Consider the following 20,508-nt stretch of genomic DNA (forward strand, 5'->3'; position numbering starts at 1 on the left):
CTGAAGCCCGATGTACGCAGCCATGCGTGTCTTTTCAGAAGAGTACCTTGTGCAAGAGACCTGCCTGCTGTTCCTGCAGTGTCCAGGGGGTTCTTCACAACATTCTGGTTAGCCAGTTTTCCCTCCGAAACAATGGAGAGAAGCTTTGTTCTGGCGGGTTCAGGAACCTCCTGGAGGCCTTCTTGGAGTAAGTTCCATTGGGCATCAGCATAGCTTGCTAATAACGTAGTATTATTAGCAACCCGAATGGTGTATGCAGCTGCTGATGTGACACGTTTGCCCAGGGCATACAACCTTTTAGACTCCTTGTCCGGTGGTGATTCTCCCATGGCAAGGGGTACCCCTGCCCTTTTTCGAGTGGTAGTCACTACCAGTGAGTCCGGGATGGCGTGCTCTTTGATATACAGAGGGTCGGTAGGAGAAGGCCGAAATAATTTTTCGACTCTCTGGTTCACTGCCCGTGTCTGAGCAGGTGTGACCAAAGAGGGAGATACCAGTCTCTTAACAGAGTTAAGGGGGATGGATTGACTCGCCGGAGGTTTTTCTTTAATATCCTCCACGAAATCCTGCTCTGGTACGGCCTCTTGAGTGGCTATTTTGAAGAATTCTGCTGCTTTTTTAACATGGAGTTGAAAGCCATTTGGTCATCCACAGGGGAGGCCTGGCAAGCCGGGGTGGACGGAGGAGAATCTAAGCACAAAATATCAGAGTCCTGATCTTGTTGTGTCCAAGGGTTTTCACCTTCCTGCTGGATTTCCTCCCAGTTGTCTGTCGTATCCTGTTGATCCTCCTCATAGTTTGAGAAAGGAAGCTTCCTCTTCTACATTATAGATGTGTCTATAAGTATCCATATGGATCATGTCTTCTTGTTGGAAAACCTGAGACTGATCTACTTGAATTTGGGAGTTAGGGTCTACCCAAGCCCTTTTTGGGAGCGGATGATCAGAAGAACTGATAATCCGCTCCAGCCGATCCATACAACCCTCAAATTTTTCTGTAGTCAATTTAGAGGACCCAAACGGGCCGGCGGGAGGAGAAGTGACGTTCTCCGCACTTTGGTGCCAAAGGGAACCTCTAAAGGTGTCGGAGAGAGTCTCTTGACTATCTAGGTAGATATCATGTGAATCAGGACTCCAATCCGCCGAAATATTTTCCGCAGATTGACCCATAACCTCTGGCGGAACCGGAATAAGGCCCACCGTCGCTGTGATTCTTCCGATGCTACCTTGGATAGTCGCCGAATCATCGTGAGACAGAGGCTCCGATGATTTGTCGGCAGTAGAAATACCGTCTGCGCCACCACGAAGCCTAGCGGTCGGGTTTCCGGGTAGGGGCCTAGCCGTAGCTTTCGGGCCTACTGATGCCTTGGAACTCGTCAAAAGCGTCGGACTCCCGACTTTCGACAGGTGTAGGCTTTGGAGTAGCGCCCTCGGTTTGTTTTGATTGCCCAGTCGCCATACGCTGCAGCGAATGCGGGGAAGGCTTTGGATCAGAGCGATCCGAGGGAACCGGCGAAGACTTCGGCGGCCCCATTGGCACTTTCGCCTTTTTCGACAAAGGCGTTGAAATTGGCGTAGGAGTTGTGTGCTTAGTGCGATGCGCTTGTACGCCCCTATCGCCGGGTGTGGTCCTTGTAGCAAGACCAGAGTCGAGCCTGGAAGGGTTGGGGACGGGCGTGGCGGATCTAGAAGTGTCCGCCTCAAGGTCTATAAGATCTGCGTTGGACGTTTGATCATCCAAAGTACCACTGTCATTTTTGGCTGGTGTGGCGGTGAGGGAGGGGGGGCTCCACTTGTGACATACCGTACGCGGCCCACCGCTTTACACAGCGCTCCTTAAGGGTCTTGAGCCGAAGGAGTTTGCACGCCGCACACCGCTTCTCGTCGTGTTCTAGGGGGAGACAGGCGTTACACGTCCTGTGTTCGTCCTTCCAAGGATATCTGACCCTACACTTAGGGCAGAATCTAAAAGGAGTCCTTTCCATAGAAAAAGTGAAGGAAGACCAGACCGCAAGGGAAAAGAGGGGAAAGGAGGAAAGACATACTAAACAATATGGGCACTCCGACCCCACTCTCCCTACTGTATAGGTCGGCCAGAGGGCCCGACCCCGTGGACAATCCAGCCGCCGGATCTTAGGCGCCGAAATCCACAGCCGTAGACGATTCCCCCGTAGTCTTCGTCGAAGATGTAGTTATTGGCAAAGTGACTTAACGGGGAATAAACCGACATTTCGGTAAAGATAAACAATGTCTCTAGTTAGAGCTCCGCTATAGGGCGACCAGTTATCTGGGCAGAAAAAATAATCTGAGGGACCTCGGCGCGTGAGGGATTTTGGGTACTACACACATTCCGATAGGGATAGTGCTACAGACACTCCTATGCCGACGTCCTCTTTCGGTCCCCGAAAGACAAGATGCAATACTCCGCGCTTACCACTGGATGTCGGACCATATGCACAGCATGTGATTCTAAGCAGATTAACAAGCATCAGAAATATATATATCATACACCCATCAATCAACACAGAGGTCAAATACAAAGTGTACTGAAAGGACAGCTCAGTTCCTAACAGCGACTTCCCTAAAATGATGTAAATTGAGATTTCTTGTATATGAATTGGAATTCTATTAATTTAAATATACAAAAGAGATTTTTTGAGTTATCAGTGATTTATTATGAATCAATTATGCAGCTAGAAGGCCATTGTCATCAGTGAACCTACACGTGTTACGAGCATTGCTCTTCCTCGGGGATCAAGCATTACTCCATGCTGGGTTAGCAATTAGTTCCATTCAAAAGAACATATTGTGGATGAAACAACCATGTGATGTTACTATCAAAGTGGTACCTGTGTGGTCTCCCGTATTCCGTTCTTTAAGCATAAATTATGCTTGCATCTTAATGTAAAGAAAGCACCAAGCTTGATGTCAGAAACCTGGTCACATTACAGGCTGAGTGTGAACACGCCCAGTGAGTAGCTGCTACAAGGACAGCAGTCCAGACCTAGGACAGGGATCTCCTCTCGGGAGACACTCAATGCCCACGTTGGCATGTGCAGTGTGCCTGAAATTCTGGAAATAACTCACCGGACCTGTTACCACACAATACCATTATCTGACCAGTTTCTGAGATCAAGCCTGGTGTTTTCTTTACATTAAGATGCAAGCATAATTTTGGCTTCAAGAACGGAATACGAGAGACCACATAGGTAACACTTTGGTACTAACATCACATAGTTGTTTAATCCAAAATATATGTTCTTTTGAATGGAACTAACTGAGCCGGAGTAAAATCCTCAACCTGGCACCAAGAATGTCACTTTGCAGAAGATTAGGGACGTTGTCATCAAGTCTTTATGCAGCAGGGTTAGTTCCTGCCCCACCTGTAGCATTTGCCATCCAGAATCTCTCTCGAGTTGGGATAAAAGACAATGGCACCATTCCAAGTGTGCCTTCCTGTCCCACTTGTAGCATATGCAAGCCAGAATCTCTCTCGAGTTGGGATAAAAGACAGTGGCACCATTCCAAGTGTGCGTTCCTGCCCCACCTGTAGCATATGCAAGCCAGAATCTCTCTCGGATTGGGTTAAAAGACAGTGGCACCATTCCAAGTGTGCGTTCCTGCCCCACCTGTAGCATTTGCCATCCAGAATCTCTCTCAAGTTGGGATAAAAGACAGTGGCACCATTCCAAGTGTGCGTTCCTGTCCCACCTGTAGCGTATGCAAGCCAAAATCTCTCTCGGGTTGGGTTAAAAGACAATGACACCATTCCAAGTGTGCATTCCTATCCCACCTGTAGTGTATGCAAGCCATAATCTCTCTCTGGTTGGGTTAAAAGACAATGACACCATTCCAAGTGTGCATTCCTATCCCACCTGTAGTGTATGCAAGCCAAAATCTCTCTCGGGTTGGGTTAAAAGACAACGACACCATTCCAAGTGTGCATTCCTATCCCACCTGTAGCATATGCAAGCCAAAATCTCTCTCGAGTTGGGTTAAAAGACAGTGGCACCATTCCAAGTATGCGTTCTTGCCCCACCTGTAGCATATGCAAGTCAGAATCTCTCTCGAGTTGGGTTAAAAGACAGTGGCACTATTCCAAGTGTGCCTTCCTTTGGTGCCCACTCATCCCAGCTTGCCACCTTGACCCATCCATGCATATTCCTGTTCTGCGACAGTGACTGTATGGAGGAGCCAAAGAGTAGAAGGCAGACCCACAGTCCAACCAATGTCCATAAAGTTAACCCTTTTGACTGTGCAAGCCCCAATCAACAATGGAATCGGAGATAATCATAGCACTGGTCCAGTTTTTTTGCAGTGCCAAGTTGACCTGGGATACAATAACCAGAGAGGTTGAAAGAATTACATGCTTTCAATCTCTCCCACCTTTTGACAATTGCTACTGTATTGAAACTTCATCCTTCCCAGAAAATTTGTGCCTGCGTGTCCTCAAGCAGGGGAAAAAAAAGAAAATTGGAAGCATTGGTGCCTGGAACAGGAAACTCCTATTGTGTAGCAAGTCCTATTGTGTACCAAGGTTGTGTACGGACCTTCAGCAATGGCCTCAAAGACATGATTGTGCCCTGCCCCCAGGATTTGTTTGAAGACTGAATGCAAGACTCCCACCAAAGAGCAAGCCCAAAATCAGGCAACTACTACTCACATAATGCCAGCCTCACACTGATGGGTACTGTTTTTGCTCCCACTGAGTAAACTTCCAAGTCTCATGCAGCCAACCAGACGGATCATACGGTCCTCGTGAATAATCAAGGACTTTGGGTTTGTTTCTAATCAATATGCTTATTTCCAATTGGGTCGGGGTATAAATAATCCTTATCTGGGCTCGTTTTCCTTATGCGGTCATGAATCTTTTTTTCATCCTATGGATCTTGCCTTTTTCCTGGATTTAAAAAAAGTGCCCCCTTGGACGTACTGGATTCACTTGTGAATCATAATTGTGTGTTCAATGATATGAATGTATTAAATCTCTCCACGTAAGGTGCATTATGTTATCTGTGCACAGAATTCACCATTTCACAGTGAAAAGGTTGCCGCCCACAACCCATAGAGTTGCAGGCATGCGCTTGACCACAGCAATTTCCAGTAATGCCATAGGGAACAAGTGTGTTGGGGTTTAGCACCTTCGACCAGCTTGAGGTCAGCCCCTCAGATATCTACCCAGGTAGCCAGTGACAGTGGAGACAAACCGTGAAACCACTTGGCCCCGCCATGTGCTTGCATCCTGGCGTGAAAACTCTTCACGCTGAGGAACATGTCTAACCCAGAGTGCACAACACAGTTCGTTTATACCCCCCCCCCCCCAGTTGTTTTACTCAACATTATAGCTAATCACACACGACTCCATATTAAGCTTGAATTTAGAAAGTCTATACATAGGCGTTTTCAGCGGCACACCCTATCTTAGATACTCCAAACATGGCAGTCGTCTCTCATGCAATGGCGGCCCTTCTTCCCATGGCAGGCAAAGCAAAGGCTCGCAGACAGATCATGAGGTTGGGGGACAGGCGTAGTAACACGTTCCACGGGCGCCCACCTCGCGCCATGCGCCTGAGTCACGCGGGAACCCGTCGCCATCCACCTGCGCACTCGCACAAGATATTTTCCCGCCATCTCCCCCCAGTGCCTTAATTGAATATGGGGATGGAGGAAAAGCAAAAGCCACTTGGCCCGTGCGTGGGAGTCTGTGCATCCCCTCCTCAGCCAGGATGGGTACCCTGTACAAGGGCCTGGACTGGTAGCGGTGTGGGACCCCCCTCTCCTTGGCAACGGCGAGCACACGCACACAGAGTGCCACCCACACAGAGCGCTAGCTGCCGCCCGCCTGCCCGCCCGCCCGCCGTGCTCTGATGCACAGGAACGCTGCTTGCCTGACGTAAAGAGCCGCCGTTTAGCAGCCACATCAATAGGCAGACCCCGGCACACGCATTATCCCCACAGCGCCGGCTCCAGATCCACGTCTTCTCGCGCCACGAGGGCCGGAGCACTCCTTATGGGCACAGCAACGCGTTCATCCGTAGAGCGTTTACCTCATGAGAAGGCGGTCGGGCTGCCTCCCAGCCCATGCAGCTAATTGCCACGGAAGAATCCCGGGCGCACCTCTTCCGCTGCCATCCGTGCTCCTGCACAGGCAGCCTAACGATTTCACCCAAGTAGAACTACTAGACGCGAGCTGGGCCACGAGTGCGCTCATGCTTGAACACTCCAAGCAAGCACAGGGACTAGCTGTACGACATGTACAGGGGTCTTCTTTTTCACCGTTATCTGTACACGCTAGAGTGCCGTTACCTTATTTCAAATAAGCAATTGCAATGTCAAGTTGTGGCTTTTGTGTTGGCATCGGGAAGGAGTTTCCCAGGCACTGCCACATTGCTATTGGCTGACCATTGGTGGCAGCAGCTGCAAAACGGTGCAAGTACCAGGGCATATAACAGCAGTGCCTGGCAAATGCCCCTTACTTATACACAAGCCAAAACTGTTGGCGTTGCCAATGCTGGTTGTTAACAGGACTTCAGTGAAGGACATGCATACTGGAGACATTTGAATTACACCAGTAGGGTGTTTACAACTCAAAGTAAGTCATTAACTCTCAAACGTCTGACAAACACCAGAGGGCACTTTGAGCAGACCGTTTGATGCCAAGTCTTAGTAGAGCTAGCTCAAAAAGATCCCGAGAGCATGAGTTTTTCCCAGGAGGGGCAGTAAGCAGGTGGGAATGGCCATAGGGATTAGCATGGCCATTAGCAGTCAATGGGTGGGTAAACCAAACGCCTACAAGCTTTGTGACCCTCATATGCCATTTCTTACTAGCTGTACACTATACAATTTTTTTGGGTTGTAAAATCCAAAATTAACAATACGCAGAGGACGAGTTGGGATTTTAGCAATGCCAATGAAGGCTGCAGCGTAAACCTGCATTCTGCAATTATAACGCAGCTGTAGCTTGGTATAGACTAGGGATTCCTAAAAAAAACACATCCGTATTGTCTGGAACAGAGGACCAGGACGAAGACCAGTAAACCCACTATTATGATGGTATAGAGTTTATATAATGTGCCAAATAGCTAATGTGCCAAATAGCCACCATAGTTCTCTCAGAGTGGCTAGGCTCCTCCAGAAAGTGGCATATTGCATCCCTGGCAGGGGTGTCCTCACCTAAGTCTGTGAGGGGCAGGGTTTTAAGTGAGCCAGAACAGAACCTCTCCGTCAGTCTCCAAAAAATGGTCACGAGCCACGGACTTGCAGTGGGGCACGAGGGATGCTTCCCAGTCAACTGGGATCATTTTTCCTGATCGAGAGTCAAGGGCCTCAAAGCACGCACTGGAAACTCGCACGTGTTTTTATCTGAACAAGCTGTAAAGGACTCCCTCTCCTCCATGAAGGGACTACGTGCAGGGAAAGCGGAAGCCATTTTCCGCTCAGGTTTACAGGCAATGCCTCACACTCCGAGGCTAGTTTCTATCCATGGGTGTAATTTTAGGGGGGTGGGAGAGTGCGGCGGTGGAAGTACCACCCCACCTTTTGTGTCATACAATTGTGGCCCACTCATTTGGCAGGGGTCTCATTTAGGTGGTATGACCCCCCCCCCCCCCAAACATTTCCAGCAAAGCCTCCACTAGGTCTGTCCAAATTAGTATATATGGCTCGTGATTTCTTAAACATTTTACTTTTGGGGTGTTAAGACTAATTTTAAAAGCAGCACGGCGGGGCTCACAAGGGTTACAGGTTTGAATCACTGTCAGGAATATTTGTCAAATATAGCATAAATTGTGGTCATTCTTATGTTCCCAAAATGCTCTCATTTTACGAAAAACTGCCTGCAGCTGACGTTGGTGTTATTTGCCCCCCCCTTCCCTATCTCAAAGGTGACTTTAGTACTGGCTGAAGTTGGGTGGGGGCCCATTATTGACGCCCTACCATCTACGAGGCAGCTGTGTGGTGCATACATTATATAATGGAGCGTTTTCATAATGCAAACACCAATTCCCTGATGTTATCATTGACGGTGCATAACAGGAGTGTCCTCTTGAACTTCATTAACATTCAACCAAATTCCCTGCCCTACGAGAAGAACTGAAAGTAAAACCTGTCCGGGACAAGTGAATACTTTTTAACTAGGTCGGTCTTTGTCCAGCAAATGCACATTCAACGTGACACACCCTTTTGTCAAAAAATAAATCTATGTGATCACTGCGCCGCACATAATGTCGACAACAAATTTGCCGACACTCATTATGGCGCAGCGATCACATAGATCACTGTGCTCTGCATTCCCATAACTGCCTCCCCCCATTACCAACTTACCTGTTCGGCGACACACCGTGAAGTGTGCCGCCGTCTCTACTCTGACCCTGCAGCGCCAGTTCTCGCCCACTAACGTGGGTCTGAACTGGTTTCGCGGGTCTTTGTTTTTATTTTCCCCCGCTTCATTTAATGGAAGCGGGGGACACCCCTGCAACCCCCCTAGCCCCACTAGACTGACTAATGGGAGTGTGTGACACCCCCACAACCACTGCTCCCATTAGTCAGTGTAGTGTGGGGTGGGGGGAAATCGGCATTTTATTACAGCGCAAAGGTGCAGCAATGAACCAGTCCGATTTTTGGAGGTGACATTTTGGTATTATTCCGTCAAAATCCTAGATGAAGCAATAAAGAGATGGGGTAAATGGCTGCAGATTATCACGGGATAGGGGTGTTGGCCTTCCAGAGCAGGACAAAGGAAGACAGTCAACCGGGAACTGAAACCCTGAATGACCACTTATGAAGGAGGTCTAAATATGCTGGCCCGGACGTCAGGCCTGGTGAAAATTCTTTTTGCATAAATATGGAGATTTACTCACCAATTGGATTCTTTTTATACAAAGTGAGAAAGTCAGTTTAAAAATTGAGCCAGAGAAAGGTTTATTTACACTATGCAAATAAGCTGCAAACCAATCCACCTAAGAAACTGCTGAGTAACCCAAAATACTGGTTTGCAGGGTCTCATGATATATTATTGTTTTGGGACACATGGCCAGTGCCTAAGCCACCTGCCCCTCCTTTAGGACACTTCCAACACTCTTTAGGACAAAACCCACTGTTGGAGCCCGGCCACTTGATTTCGCATCCCACTTAAAGCACTGGTTGGGGTGGGGAAAACAATGAAAAGGATGTAGCAGTAAAAACGTCATGGTGAGTAGATGAACAGGAAAAGAAGCCATAGTTTAGTCAGGTAAAGGGTAGAGGTGAGACGTATGGCCATCCTGGGTGCATTATGCTCCAGTTTATCCTGGACCACAAGTCAAGTGTTCAGAAGGTCACCAAGGTTAATTCCAATAGCGTTTGTAGATCCAGGAGTTTTGACTTGAGGTCAGATTAGAGCAAATACGTAGATAATATGATTTGAAGTGTATGGCTGTGTGATGTGTTTGAGATGTGTGCAGGAAAACCCTTAAGCGTGGTGTGGGGTGAAATTACAGCCCCAGAGTGACCATGATGGAGAGGCATGCTATGTCCCTATTGTGAGAGTAAATCTGGCTAATGTGGAGTTCTATTGAAATATAAAAGCCAGTACAAAACTGTGATTTTCGATATAAGGCCTAGGGAAATGGAAAGAAATGGGCATAGCCAGCTCCACTAAAATGGACAGAGGCGCAAGTGAAGGGTATTCTACATGAGAGCTTAAAACTGATGTACATGCCCAATGAATGGGAAATAACATAAGGGGCTGCAGATGTTGACTTTGTGTAAATTGGGGAAAGGCACCTCCGACCGATTTAAAACTGCAGCAGTGCACGTGGAAAGAAAAGATGCATCTGAAATACAGGGTATTTGGAAGATAAAAAGGAGGAACGATGTCTGACATTTAAGAAATAAAGTCAGGTGACAGATTGTGTTATCAGGAATAAAAAGACTTTATTTTCATCATATAAAATCACAGCATGTAAAGAGAAAGGCCTATTTCGTTTTTGGTTTGCTATGTTAACTGTGGCATATCTGTGTGCGCCCCATTAGCTGTGCATTAATGGCCAACAGAAATTACCTTTTCAGGGCTATCTCGACCTCAAGAAAGGGCTTCAGAGACACTAATGGAAGATCACACATTGTGTATGAAACAGATTGCTGATAAGCAGATGTTCGGGTCAGGTGACGATGGAGAAATGCAATTTAGGAATAGATTGGGGCTATGTGAAACTGAGGGACACAAGTGATGTCTTGCCATATGATTAACATTGGGCCACCTTTTCTTTAATTAAAAGAGAACCATATGTCCCAGTGAGCCCATCCCAGACTCCTATTAAAGGGGAGGAAAAGCCAGTCGGGATCATGTGTAAACACATTTTGGGTGATGGATACAACTTGAGTTATGAGAAAAATTATGATTCCGGCCTTCCCATAATTCCGGGACAATAGAAAGTTGGTGTGATGATAGGTTATGGGAGTAAGGTTTGAATCAGGAAGGGCCAATTTGTGACTATTTCGGCTCAGCAGTACATCAATAAAAATGGTAGCTCCTCCCAGGAAGGCCGTGCAGAGATAGGATTAGTATTTTCCGACTCGCCATAAAATATAGAACACAAAAATATATATGTGCTTGCAACTATCTGAAAAATTAGGGTAGCAGCCATGTTATTAGATTTACTGAAAAAGTTAAACGCACTGTTCATTTTGGGATGATGAATTTTTCTCCTCCCTCAGCTTCCATCATCCGTGCCTGTTAGCAGGCAGTGGGTGTATTGGGGGGTTGGGGGGAAAGAGCTGGCCAATCTGTAATGTCGGAAATTATGATAACAATGGAATGTCGCCAGCCCTATAAGAGAGGGATCTTTCTTTGACTTATCGACTCTTGGGGCCTTTCTTTGTTTATTTTTATTTACTTATTCATACGGTGCGCAAAGCCCAGAGGCAACTAGGCGCTGAGACATGCTTAAGAATATGGTTCCAGGTTTACAAAGCTTCACTGTCAGATCTTTTCAGCAGTTCCTTGCAGGTTTACAAGTTACACACGTGTATATATATATATATATATATATATATATATATATATATATATATATATATATATATATATATATATAAAATAGTGTTGCATAGTTACTTTTACAAGTTTGTCCATGGCATTACATTGTTACATCAGATTCTTACATGTTTAGTCGTAGGTAAATTAATCTGCGGGAATAGGTGATTGTTGAGCTGGGTCAGACCTGAAGGAGGGTTTTTAGATTTTTTTTCTAAATGACCAAAAGGAGGTGTTATTTCTGAGTTTTGTGGGGAGGGCATTCCACCATTTGGGTGCTATTGCGGTAAAGCCTGAGGATGATAAGCAGATTAGTATAGGAAGAACGGGTCTGTCTGTTGGATTGGACTTTTGATTTTTCCTTGACTTTCCCACTCTATTTCTGGGCCTTAAACATTGCGTGGGAGACAGAGACTGAGAAATCTAGAAGCTAGCTGGGCCTACTATTTGAGGAGCCTGAGAAAGTCTGGGTGCTGGGGACTACCCTTGACTGCAGCCTTTGACCTGCTCTGTGCTGTCCTCAGAGGAGCTCTGCTGTTTCCCTGGAGGTCCCATAACCAAGGCCTCCCATGTAAGTAGATTAATAAAAATGGCAACCAACGTGTGTGGGGGGGAGGGGCTGCAAGCCTTAATCTTCATCTCACATAGCGGATAGGGGGGTGGAACTGGGGAGACTCTTGGCACATTTTATTGAATCCAACTCAAATTAATTTCGCTATAGAAAATCACCCCATTCATTTAAATTGAATTGTGTTGGGAACTGCCTGCCCTATCTTTTCCATTAAATTGTGGGGAGGGGAGGAAGCAGTGCAGATCCTTAGTGCATTGAATTTAAGTTAAATCAATTAATTCCCATATTGAAAATCACGGGATGAGTGTTGTTAGATTTTGCAACTAAAGTTCATGGCCAGTATGTTGGAGCTGGTATAGACATTTAAGTACGTGGGTGACTCTACCTTTCTGAAACCCCTGTTTTCTGTACCTAAGGGGCTGTACCTAATCCCAAAATAAGTAACCGTAAAACGCTGCCATTCAAGTGACTGCCAAGTGTGCAATACGAAATTTCCTATTTATTTTCTTACATCCCATAACGATTTTCCCAAAGCCCTGTATTTCATGAAAATAAAAAGCCCCATTGAGTTACTGTCCTGACTTTGCCTTTCAAATACAAAAAACCCAAACCCTTTTTTCCCTGTGTCCATTTGTCAAACCCTGCCTTTTAATACAAAGCCAAAACGATTTTGCTACTTATTCCAACTCCCTGTACCTTGCCTTCAAATTAAGGGGGCATATCTAACTGATGTCTGGGGGTGGGAGTTTCTGGGAGAGAGGAGCATTGTGATAACCCCAGGAATCACTGTGGGCTATTCAAAATTCATAGTTGTTAATGTGCAAGAAATCCTCTGTGTGCTTGATGTACAGTCTCTAATTTTTACCCATGTGTTGTAGAATCTGTAAGTTCATTAGAAATACAAGTCAGTCAATGGTGCAAGTACTTTGAAATTGTTACATTGTTTAGTTCCATTGTGTTGGTGGCTGATGTTTTGGTTGCTATTCTTCTTTGTCAAACCTTAAATAAATATATATTCTTACTATACACCAGCCTGGTTAATAGCTCATTGGTGGTACAGAGAGTAATATTGGGGTGGTGCGAGACAGGTTGGAGGCCTCACTAAAGTTGAATCTGTATAAGCGCTTTGGGTGTGTGCCAGCCTGCTCAGGAGGGGCGGGGGAAGGAACTCCCTGAGTCGAGAGTACCGCCTAATAAATTGCAGCAGTGTATGTGTTTGTTGTTAATTTAATTTGTCTAGATAAACCAGCATAGGAATACTGGGACTGCCAAACCAAGAGAGCAGGAGTGGCCAAGTTCAGGATAGACTCTGTGATAGTTGAACGTGAAAAGGAAGGAGAAGGCAGCATTGAAGTCTGTCCTTCTGTATGCATTTGCAAGCCTGGGCACCCTCACTGAATGACATCTTTAGAGCTTCTTATTTTCTAAATAATATTGTGCTCCCCAAATGGACTTTTTTCATGATGTTCTTTCTTTTGGGTAAACAAATAAAACAAACCTACTCGATGCCTGTTCTTCTAACAAAATCATGTTTCCTTTGTACTGACATGATATATCTTTTTAAAAAAAACTTTCGGGCCCAAATCTATGTATTCGTGGACTTTACTCTCCCTCAGTCACTAACAATTCTCCTCCTAAGAATATTGCAACACAGCATTTCTTCCACAAGCATACCATGCTTTATTAACCACGATTATCACAATCTATGTGAAATCCTTTGCTCCCACAAGACCACAGCAAGTTAGCCAACACTAGATGAAAGTAGTAAGATGGTGCAGTGGGCCCAGCGATCCTGACATCACAAGTGCCAATCCTAACAGGGCAAACAGCATTCAATCCTTACAATACTGTTGACAATCGTTTTTCTTTCTGCGCTACACAGTTGTTGTCATGTATACCATGCCTCTTCCACTCCAGCAGCCAGACCAGTTGTCCTTAACAAGAACCCGAACATTCCCCTAAAAATTGCCACATTCAGCTGCCACATTGTATTTATTTTATATGTGAACTGAATGCACACCTAGCTTCAGTGAGCAAGAGAAAGAGGTCCATTAGTCGGGTTATAGGCATACTCTACAGGGTTGTTGGACGGCGAGGGGGAAACTTTACAACATAGCGTTTAATAATATCATACCATTTAGATCAGCAAGGAGTAGTTCACTTTTCCAATATGCGTGGAACGTTTGAGTCCTGAAATGAGGAGCGGGCAAGGGGGTTGACCATAGGGGTGGGTTGAAGAGCGTGGATTTCAGGTGCAATACTGGGCTGAGTGGTAACCGAGGATGCATTTTATAGGGTGTGAAGAAGGTGCTCCTTAAAGGAGAGTTTTTTAAATTTGTTTCATCAGAATTGAATGAGGGCGGGCGAGTTTGCTGTTTAGCTCAGAGGCAACGCGCTCGCCTTGGAAGCAATACAAAGCTGAGCAGAACAGTTTGGAACCCGGTCCTGTGCATAGAAGCTGGACTCCGGCATGAAGCGTGACATCAGAACCCAATTTCATATTATTATGGGCAGCAGGTTGCACATTCTTAGGGCATAGACCGGCAATGCTAATTTCCAGTCTGTTTTTTTTGCCTCCATTTCTGCAGCTCTAGTCTGGCCAGGCCCTGGCATCTGCCCATGTCTGCCAGAATTTGTGTTTTGCCTACCAGGTTAGAGTGAATATACATGGTACCAGCTTTGTAGGTAGGTGATGTGGGCTAATATGAAGTGTTACGAGTATGGAAGTTTTGTGGTATAGTAGTGGAAACCTTTAAGGCAGTAGCCACATAGAGGAACGCATACCTGAACACCTGGGGGCGTGCTTCTCTGATGAGAAGCTGCTGCTCCAACAATGGTATGATCCTCCTCTCGGAGAGTCATATTTATTTTTAAATCAGTTTATTGGCATTTATAAACAACATTAATACAATAGATCACATGCATCAGTTAAAAGTATGCCTTACAGTTACTTGGTGCAATCTTCCAGTATCCCAAACCAGACCAACAGGTCTAATAACAGGTCAACATTTTCCATGCATATTAACTAGGTCCACATATTATCATTGCATTGGTTGGGTCCAAATCCGGGACCAACAACACTCCAACCATACATATCAGTTCTTTGCAGCCAAGTTCCCACTATATCTAGGATTATAGAGCTACCAGTAGAGTAGCATTAAAAGCCAGGATGACTATACATGCAACCCTCTGGGTGTGGCAATACATTCACGGTGGCTTGTCATCAGGGATGAAACATATCCCAAACCAGCTGTTTCCACAGACCATAAGCTCCCCCTGAGGTAGTCTCCAATTCCTGCACCGTCCTGGCTCACACGTTTGTCTCTGCTTCAGGCCAAGTTTTAAAGTCCCTATACCAGCGCGAGTACTGTGGGCCCCCAGCTGATTTCTAGGACATAGCAATACAACGCTTAACAAAGATATATGCCAAATCCATTGACTTAACAATGTGCTTGTACTTGCTATTTCTCGGGTATATACCCAGCAGGCACTCCACAGATTTCAGGAGTATCTTGTGACCCCCTGCTTCTCTACACACCTGTTCGACCCGGGCCCAGAGACCCTGCACCTTAATACACCACCAGAACATATATATCAAATCAGCCCCATCAGCCCGACACCAAGATGAGGTTGACTGCCTATCTTCATAAAATTTAGCCACTCTGCTAGGAGTCATGCAAGTATGGTGTAGCACATGTTTGGATCAGTTTAAAGCATGTATTTCTGGACAGTTCCTTAGGAAACTGAAGAATGCGTTCCCAGTCCCGCTCCCCTATGTCCACCCCCAGATCCATTTCCAAGCTTGTTTTTAACTTGAGGCTCCGGGGATTGGGCCCATCATTTAGGACACCATACAGTCTAGACACCGGTCACCAACCGTCCTGAGTACATTAGGATTAGTAGCGCAGTCGCCACCGGTTCCTCCGGCCACCCGGGCCCTTTTCGCTTAGCCACCTCCTCCATACTCATATACCTCAGGAACTGCCCAAAAGGAAGCCCATTCTGCTCATGTACAGTGTCTTGATCTTGAATGTACCATTTTCGTACATATCACCCCCAGTTAGTGACTATCCAACTCCCCTATCGGCGTGCTACCGCAAGCTTGTCTCTATTTCTGCCAACATCTGCCACTATTACATGTTAGGCGAATAAGGGCAACCAACTTTCAGTGCCCTGCGACACACCTTCCTGCCCAGGCTGACTAGTAAGTCTGTAGCGTCCAAACAATTCAGCGGCAACCATATCACTTATCTGAGGTAGGCTGGGGCAACCAGCCACCCAAGCAGCCGCATTTCAGACGTCACTTCATCTGAGAGCCACTTCGACACATGACTTAGCTGTGCCGCCAAACAGTAACATTCCAGGTCCGGGAGATGTACGCCACCCTCCTTTTACGACAAATACACCATTGTCAGGGAAATCCTATGCCGAGATTTACCCCACAAGAAACCACTTATCAGTGTATCTAGTAACCGAAAAAAAGGAACAGTTATGTAGTGGTGGCCATTGAGGAAGAAGTACAAGAATCTAGGCAGTACAATCATGTTTACAATGGCTACTCTGCCCAGCATTGACATTGGGAGCCTAGACCAAAATGACATCGACTTTCTCTGCCCCTGCACTACCCCAGCTGTATTGCATGTATGCATGTCTTCAGGTGTATGCATAATATGTACTCTTAAGTATCTGAAAGCACTCCCTTCCCTCGGTAGCCCCATTTGTGGCAAAGCATCACTCCGAACCCTCCCGAGCCCGGCAGTTGGAAAAAAGGCATGACTTTTCTCCATTAAAATATATTCCAGAGAGTTTAGCAAAGTTGTCTAGAACTTCAATAAGTATAGGTAGGTTGTGTTGCGGCTCCCCTAAATACAGCAAGACGTCATCTGCGTACAGTGATATTAAATGCCTAGCACCCCCAACCAAAATGCCAGCCTCCAAGAATTCTTGGCATAAGTAGACCGCTAGAGGCTCCATTGCCAGTACGTACAAGATGGGAGATGGCAGGCATCCCTGTCGTGTTCCCCTCTGTATGTCCCAAACTGCCGACACATGTCTCCCCGATTTGACCCTGGCAGTCGGCAGTGTGTATATGATCCTTACCTACCTAATGAACTGTTAGCCGAGCCCAAACCCCTGCAGTCCTTTAAACAACCATTCCCAGAAAAGCGAATCAAAAACTTTGATCGCATCCAGTGATACCACCCCGCACTGTTCAGGGCTGTCATTGGTCTGTGCAATTATGTGTTGCAGTTGGTGAAAGTTTAGAGCTGTACTTCGACCTGGGATAAAACCCGTCTAGTCACTTTGTACCAAGCCCGCAATGACTTTGCGGAGCTGTCCTGCCAATATCGTTGTTAGGATTTTCATATCATAATTAAGCATTGCCAGAGGTCTGTACATTTGCACCGGTCAGTGGGTTTCCTGGGCTTTGGCACCGGTAACACCCTCACAGCAGCCGGCGACAGCAGCCACACACAAGTGTCATGTCTGGGGCAGCAAGTATTACACTTGGTGGTGTTCCACTTATTTACGTACTCTCTCGCATTGCAGCTTCTCCCTTTCCCCTTTTCAGGCTGTTGCACTGCGAGCGATCACTGGGCGGGGCTTTGGGGACTGATACCAACGGTCAGGTCCGCATGGGCCGACTATAAGGGGGCCACTATGCACAGATTCCAACCTCTGTACTATGTGTGTCCAAACTCCCTAGCCCAAGCCCCAAAGTTATCAGGCAAGTGCTGGCGTAGTGATACTCTTTCACCAATTCACCCTGCACAGGCCACACATGATGCACTGGTTCGCTACTAGTGCGGTGCCAGGGCCTCCCCCCTTTAAGTACAGTCACGGCCGTGGGTATTCACCCTACCGGGCCTACTGTCCTGGGAAGTCAGTACTCGCTGTACAACAAACATGCTTTACTTGCTTATTCCGTATGGTTAGCCATCACTGCACAAGTCGACAGATCTGCCCGGTCTCCCCATGCCGTCTCTCAGGGTCCTTGCTTCATCCCAGCAACACAGCAGGTGTCTCGCTGCTCCTCTAATCCCCATCGCGCCTCCCAGAGAACTCAATATGTGCAGGGTGCAGTGGCCACCATGCCTCTGATCGACCTGCTCACCCCGATGTGCTGCTGCGAGATCAATAACTATCACAATTGGGTTGGTGCTCACTCCCACCACCTGGCAGCCATATGTTCTGAGAACTTGCACACAGGGGAAAAGCACAAATCCGATTGAGCCACGACCACTGTTCCTCTGAGGCGTTTTGGGCCCCTGCTGCGACACAGCAAGTCCTCACAAGCAGGGCGGCAGTCTCGCTCCCGCTCCCATCCAAGTAGCTTGGTGCCGGGCATCGATTAGCTCTCTCAATTCCTCTGCAGGTCCCGTCCCGACCTTCAGTGTAGACGAGCGCCCAGCCGACCTCCCCGCGTTGGTTCGCTCGCTGCCACCACCATGCAAAATCTGCATACACCAACCAGTCAACCTTGTTGTCCGAGCCCTGCACAGGTTCAGGCACAGCGAACCCTGCAGTCCGCAGCATATAGTCTTTATGGGACAGTCGACCACCGTCCGATGCAGCTCCCAGCTGCAAGCACACCGGTAATGAGTTTCAGCACACCAGCCTTGCCGTATGCACCGGTCATTGCAGCGGCACCACCGCTCCTCCTCGCTCTTCTCTATGCAACGCAGCTTCAGCCACCATCTTGATTTCTACTGGGCCAATTTTCAAAACGCTTGCTATCTGGCATTAACACTCCGATTTCAATCAGAGCAACGTCTCCGAGCAGCGCATTGATTTCCCCCACAGGCTGGTGTTCTCGATTGTGAGGTGGGTTATCAATTACTGCTAGGCATCTGAATCGATGTAGGATCTCTACAGGAGCTCCGTTAGTTCACAGTTCACCACATGGGGTCAGGCCACACCTCCCCTCTCGAAGAGTCATGCCCTTCATCCTTGCTACATGGAGGAACGGAAAGCTCATCATGTGGGTGCGTGCTTCTCTGATAAGAAGCTGCTGCTCGAACAAGGGTATGATCCTGCTCTCTGAGACCCATGCCCTTTATCCTTCCAAGGCTTTAAATAGAGTACCCCAACTATGGCTATTGATTGTAATTAGTAACACATGATACCAAGCACTCAGACACTGCAATTTCTAGTATGCATATGAAATAGCAAATCATTTTCCATGGGTGCTAGGGTGGAGGGCAGGCCAGAGAGCTGGGCATTTCCTTCATTCAGGCAAAATAGGACCAGGGCACATGTAGTGGATCTGAAGTTGGGTTCTGGTAGAATGGCTTCATTTTCCACAGGAGGATATACCATACCTCCCTACTGCCCCGACAGTCCATGAAGTCATCACTAAGGCAGCGCTCTATGTAAATTGGGCTATTCCGCCACCTCTGCTAGAAGACTATGCTTACTCTGATTTCACCAGCTTATGCCTTTCCTCGGTACTCACAAGACCATGCCAACACTACATCTAGAAGGTTCAGCCTTCTTTTGAGATACAAACCTATACCTCATCCTACATTATCAACCAACTCAGAAGAAAAAAGGTAAGCAAATAAGATCTTCCCACCATTGGCATAATGGCCAAATTAAAAGGCGACCAAATAGGGGACTTCCAATACTGGACACCAGGTATTCAAAAATGCTCTGTTGTAAGGGAAGGGAGAAAGAAATGACTTCTATGAAGTATATGTAAATTCGAAGGTCAACTCTGGGGGATCCTCACCTTTGAGGATATGATAGAACGATTGTTTAGGCCTATTAGCTAAATGTACCTTTGCTAAAAGGAGCTGCATGGACCAAAAGCAGCGTTTCATCAGTAAGATATTGGGCAGCATATAATAAAGTGGCGTCCATGGCCCACCTTTGATACAATCAATAGAAAATGTAACGCAATTAACCCTTCGGAACTTCACATTGGTCGGACTATCGGGGTCCTTAACAGTTCTTCATTGTAAGGAGTGTCAGGCTGGGAACACAGATGTTGCAACATAAAATTACATATTAATAAATCAGCATCTAAAATAATGTTATGTAAGTAGGCCGTCAAAAAGAAAAACAAATATTCCTAGTTGGGCAATCCGTTCAGAGTACAGAAATTCACGCTTCTCGACTTCAGCTTCGCCATTCCTCTCAGAAGAAAAACCCACATCAACGAAAATAGCAAAAAAGTACAATCTGGAGCCTTTGGAATTGTGCGATTCACATGAATATATATCACTCTTGAAAAAAAGAAGAGGAATAGGCGCTTGTTTTCATGCAACATCCCACAGTGGTTTCATGCATCCTGTATTCTCATCATTTTGTTGAAGCTGGTAAAGGAACTTTAACTTTATTCTTTTGCAAAAATTGAAAATCAATTACAGCAAAAAAAGAAAAAATATATAAATATATATATATAGCACAGGCATATTGTACATACTTGCGATTTCTCAAACTAAGGTGAAGAGTACTTCTACCTATGGAGCAGAGTTTTGGACTTACAGAATAACATGCAGAGGTCAGGGACACTGCAAAAGAAATGATGGAAACAACCGTTGCAAGTTCGCCAAGACAACACGCTCCGTTTTCCGGAAGGGGATTTCAGATCCTTTGAAACTGTTCAAAGTTACCCAAAAGTGTCATGAAGTATGTTGCAAAAAGAAAAGAAGCGGCTCGCCAGAGAGCAACTTGATTAATGTGGATTGGGGGACCTTATAAGCCTACGCTCTACTCACTCCTTGAAAGGGCCAATCACAGAGGCAACCAAATTACTGAAGATGCCGCTCTATCCCTTCTGCAATACAAGGTCCCCAATAATAAGCAGGCAAACTAGATGATGTTACACTAAACAAGTCGATGTGAGAAGTAAGCGCGAAGAGGCCTTCTATCACCAAAAAGGGATGAATACATTAATGAGGACAAATGCACACAAATAT

At 46.4% G+C, this 20,508-nt stretch overlaps 1 protein-coding gene across 4 annotated transcripts in view; it reads right to left on the reverse strand.

The window, feature by feature from the left end:
• The window catches only part of TSNARE1 (t-SNARE domain containing 1), a 1,594,453-nt gene that overhangs the window by 778,132 nt on the left and 795,813 nt on the right, over window positions 1-20,508 (reverse strand). The window contains exon 1 of one of the 4 annotated variants that reach the window (XM_069621723.1): window positions 6,047-6,146. The exons of the other annotated variants lie outside the window; for them this stretch is intronic. Within the exon in view, the coding sequence (XP_069477824.1) occupies window positions 6,047-6,051 (5 nt within the window). The 5' untranslated portion in view covers window positions 6,052-6,146. Of the gene's footprint in view, window positions 1-6,046; window positions 6,147-20,508 lie in introns of those variants that run through there. 4 annotated transcript variants of the gene reach the window in all.

The sequence above is a fragment of the Ambystoma mexicanum genome, chromosome 5q, assembly GCF_040938575.1.
Source record: "Ambystoma mexicanum isolate Mex_15411 chromosome 5q, UKY_AmexF1_1, whole genome shotgun sequence".
Classification (NCBI taxonomy): Eukaryota; Metazoa; Chordata; class Amphibia; order Caudata; family Ambystomatidae; genus Ambystoma; species Ambystoma mexicanum.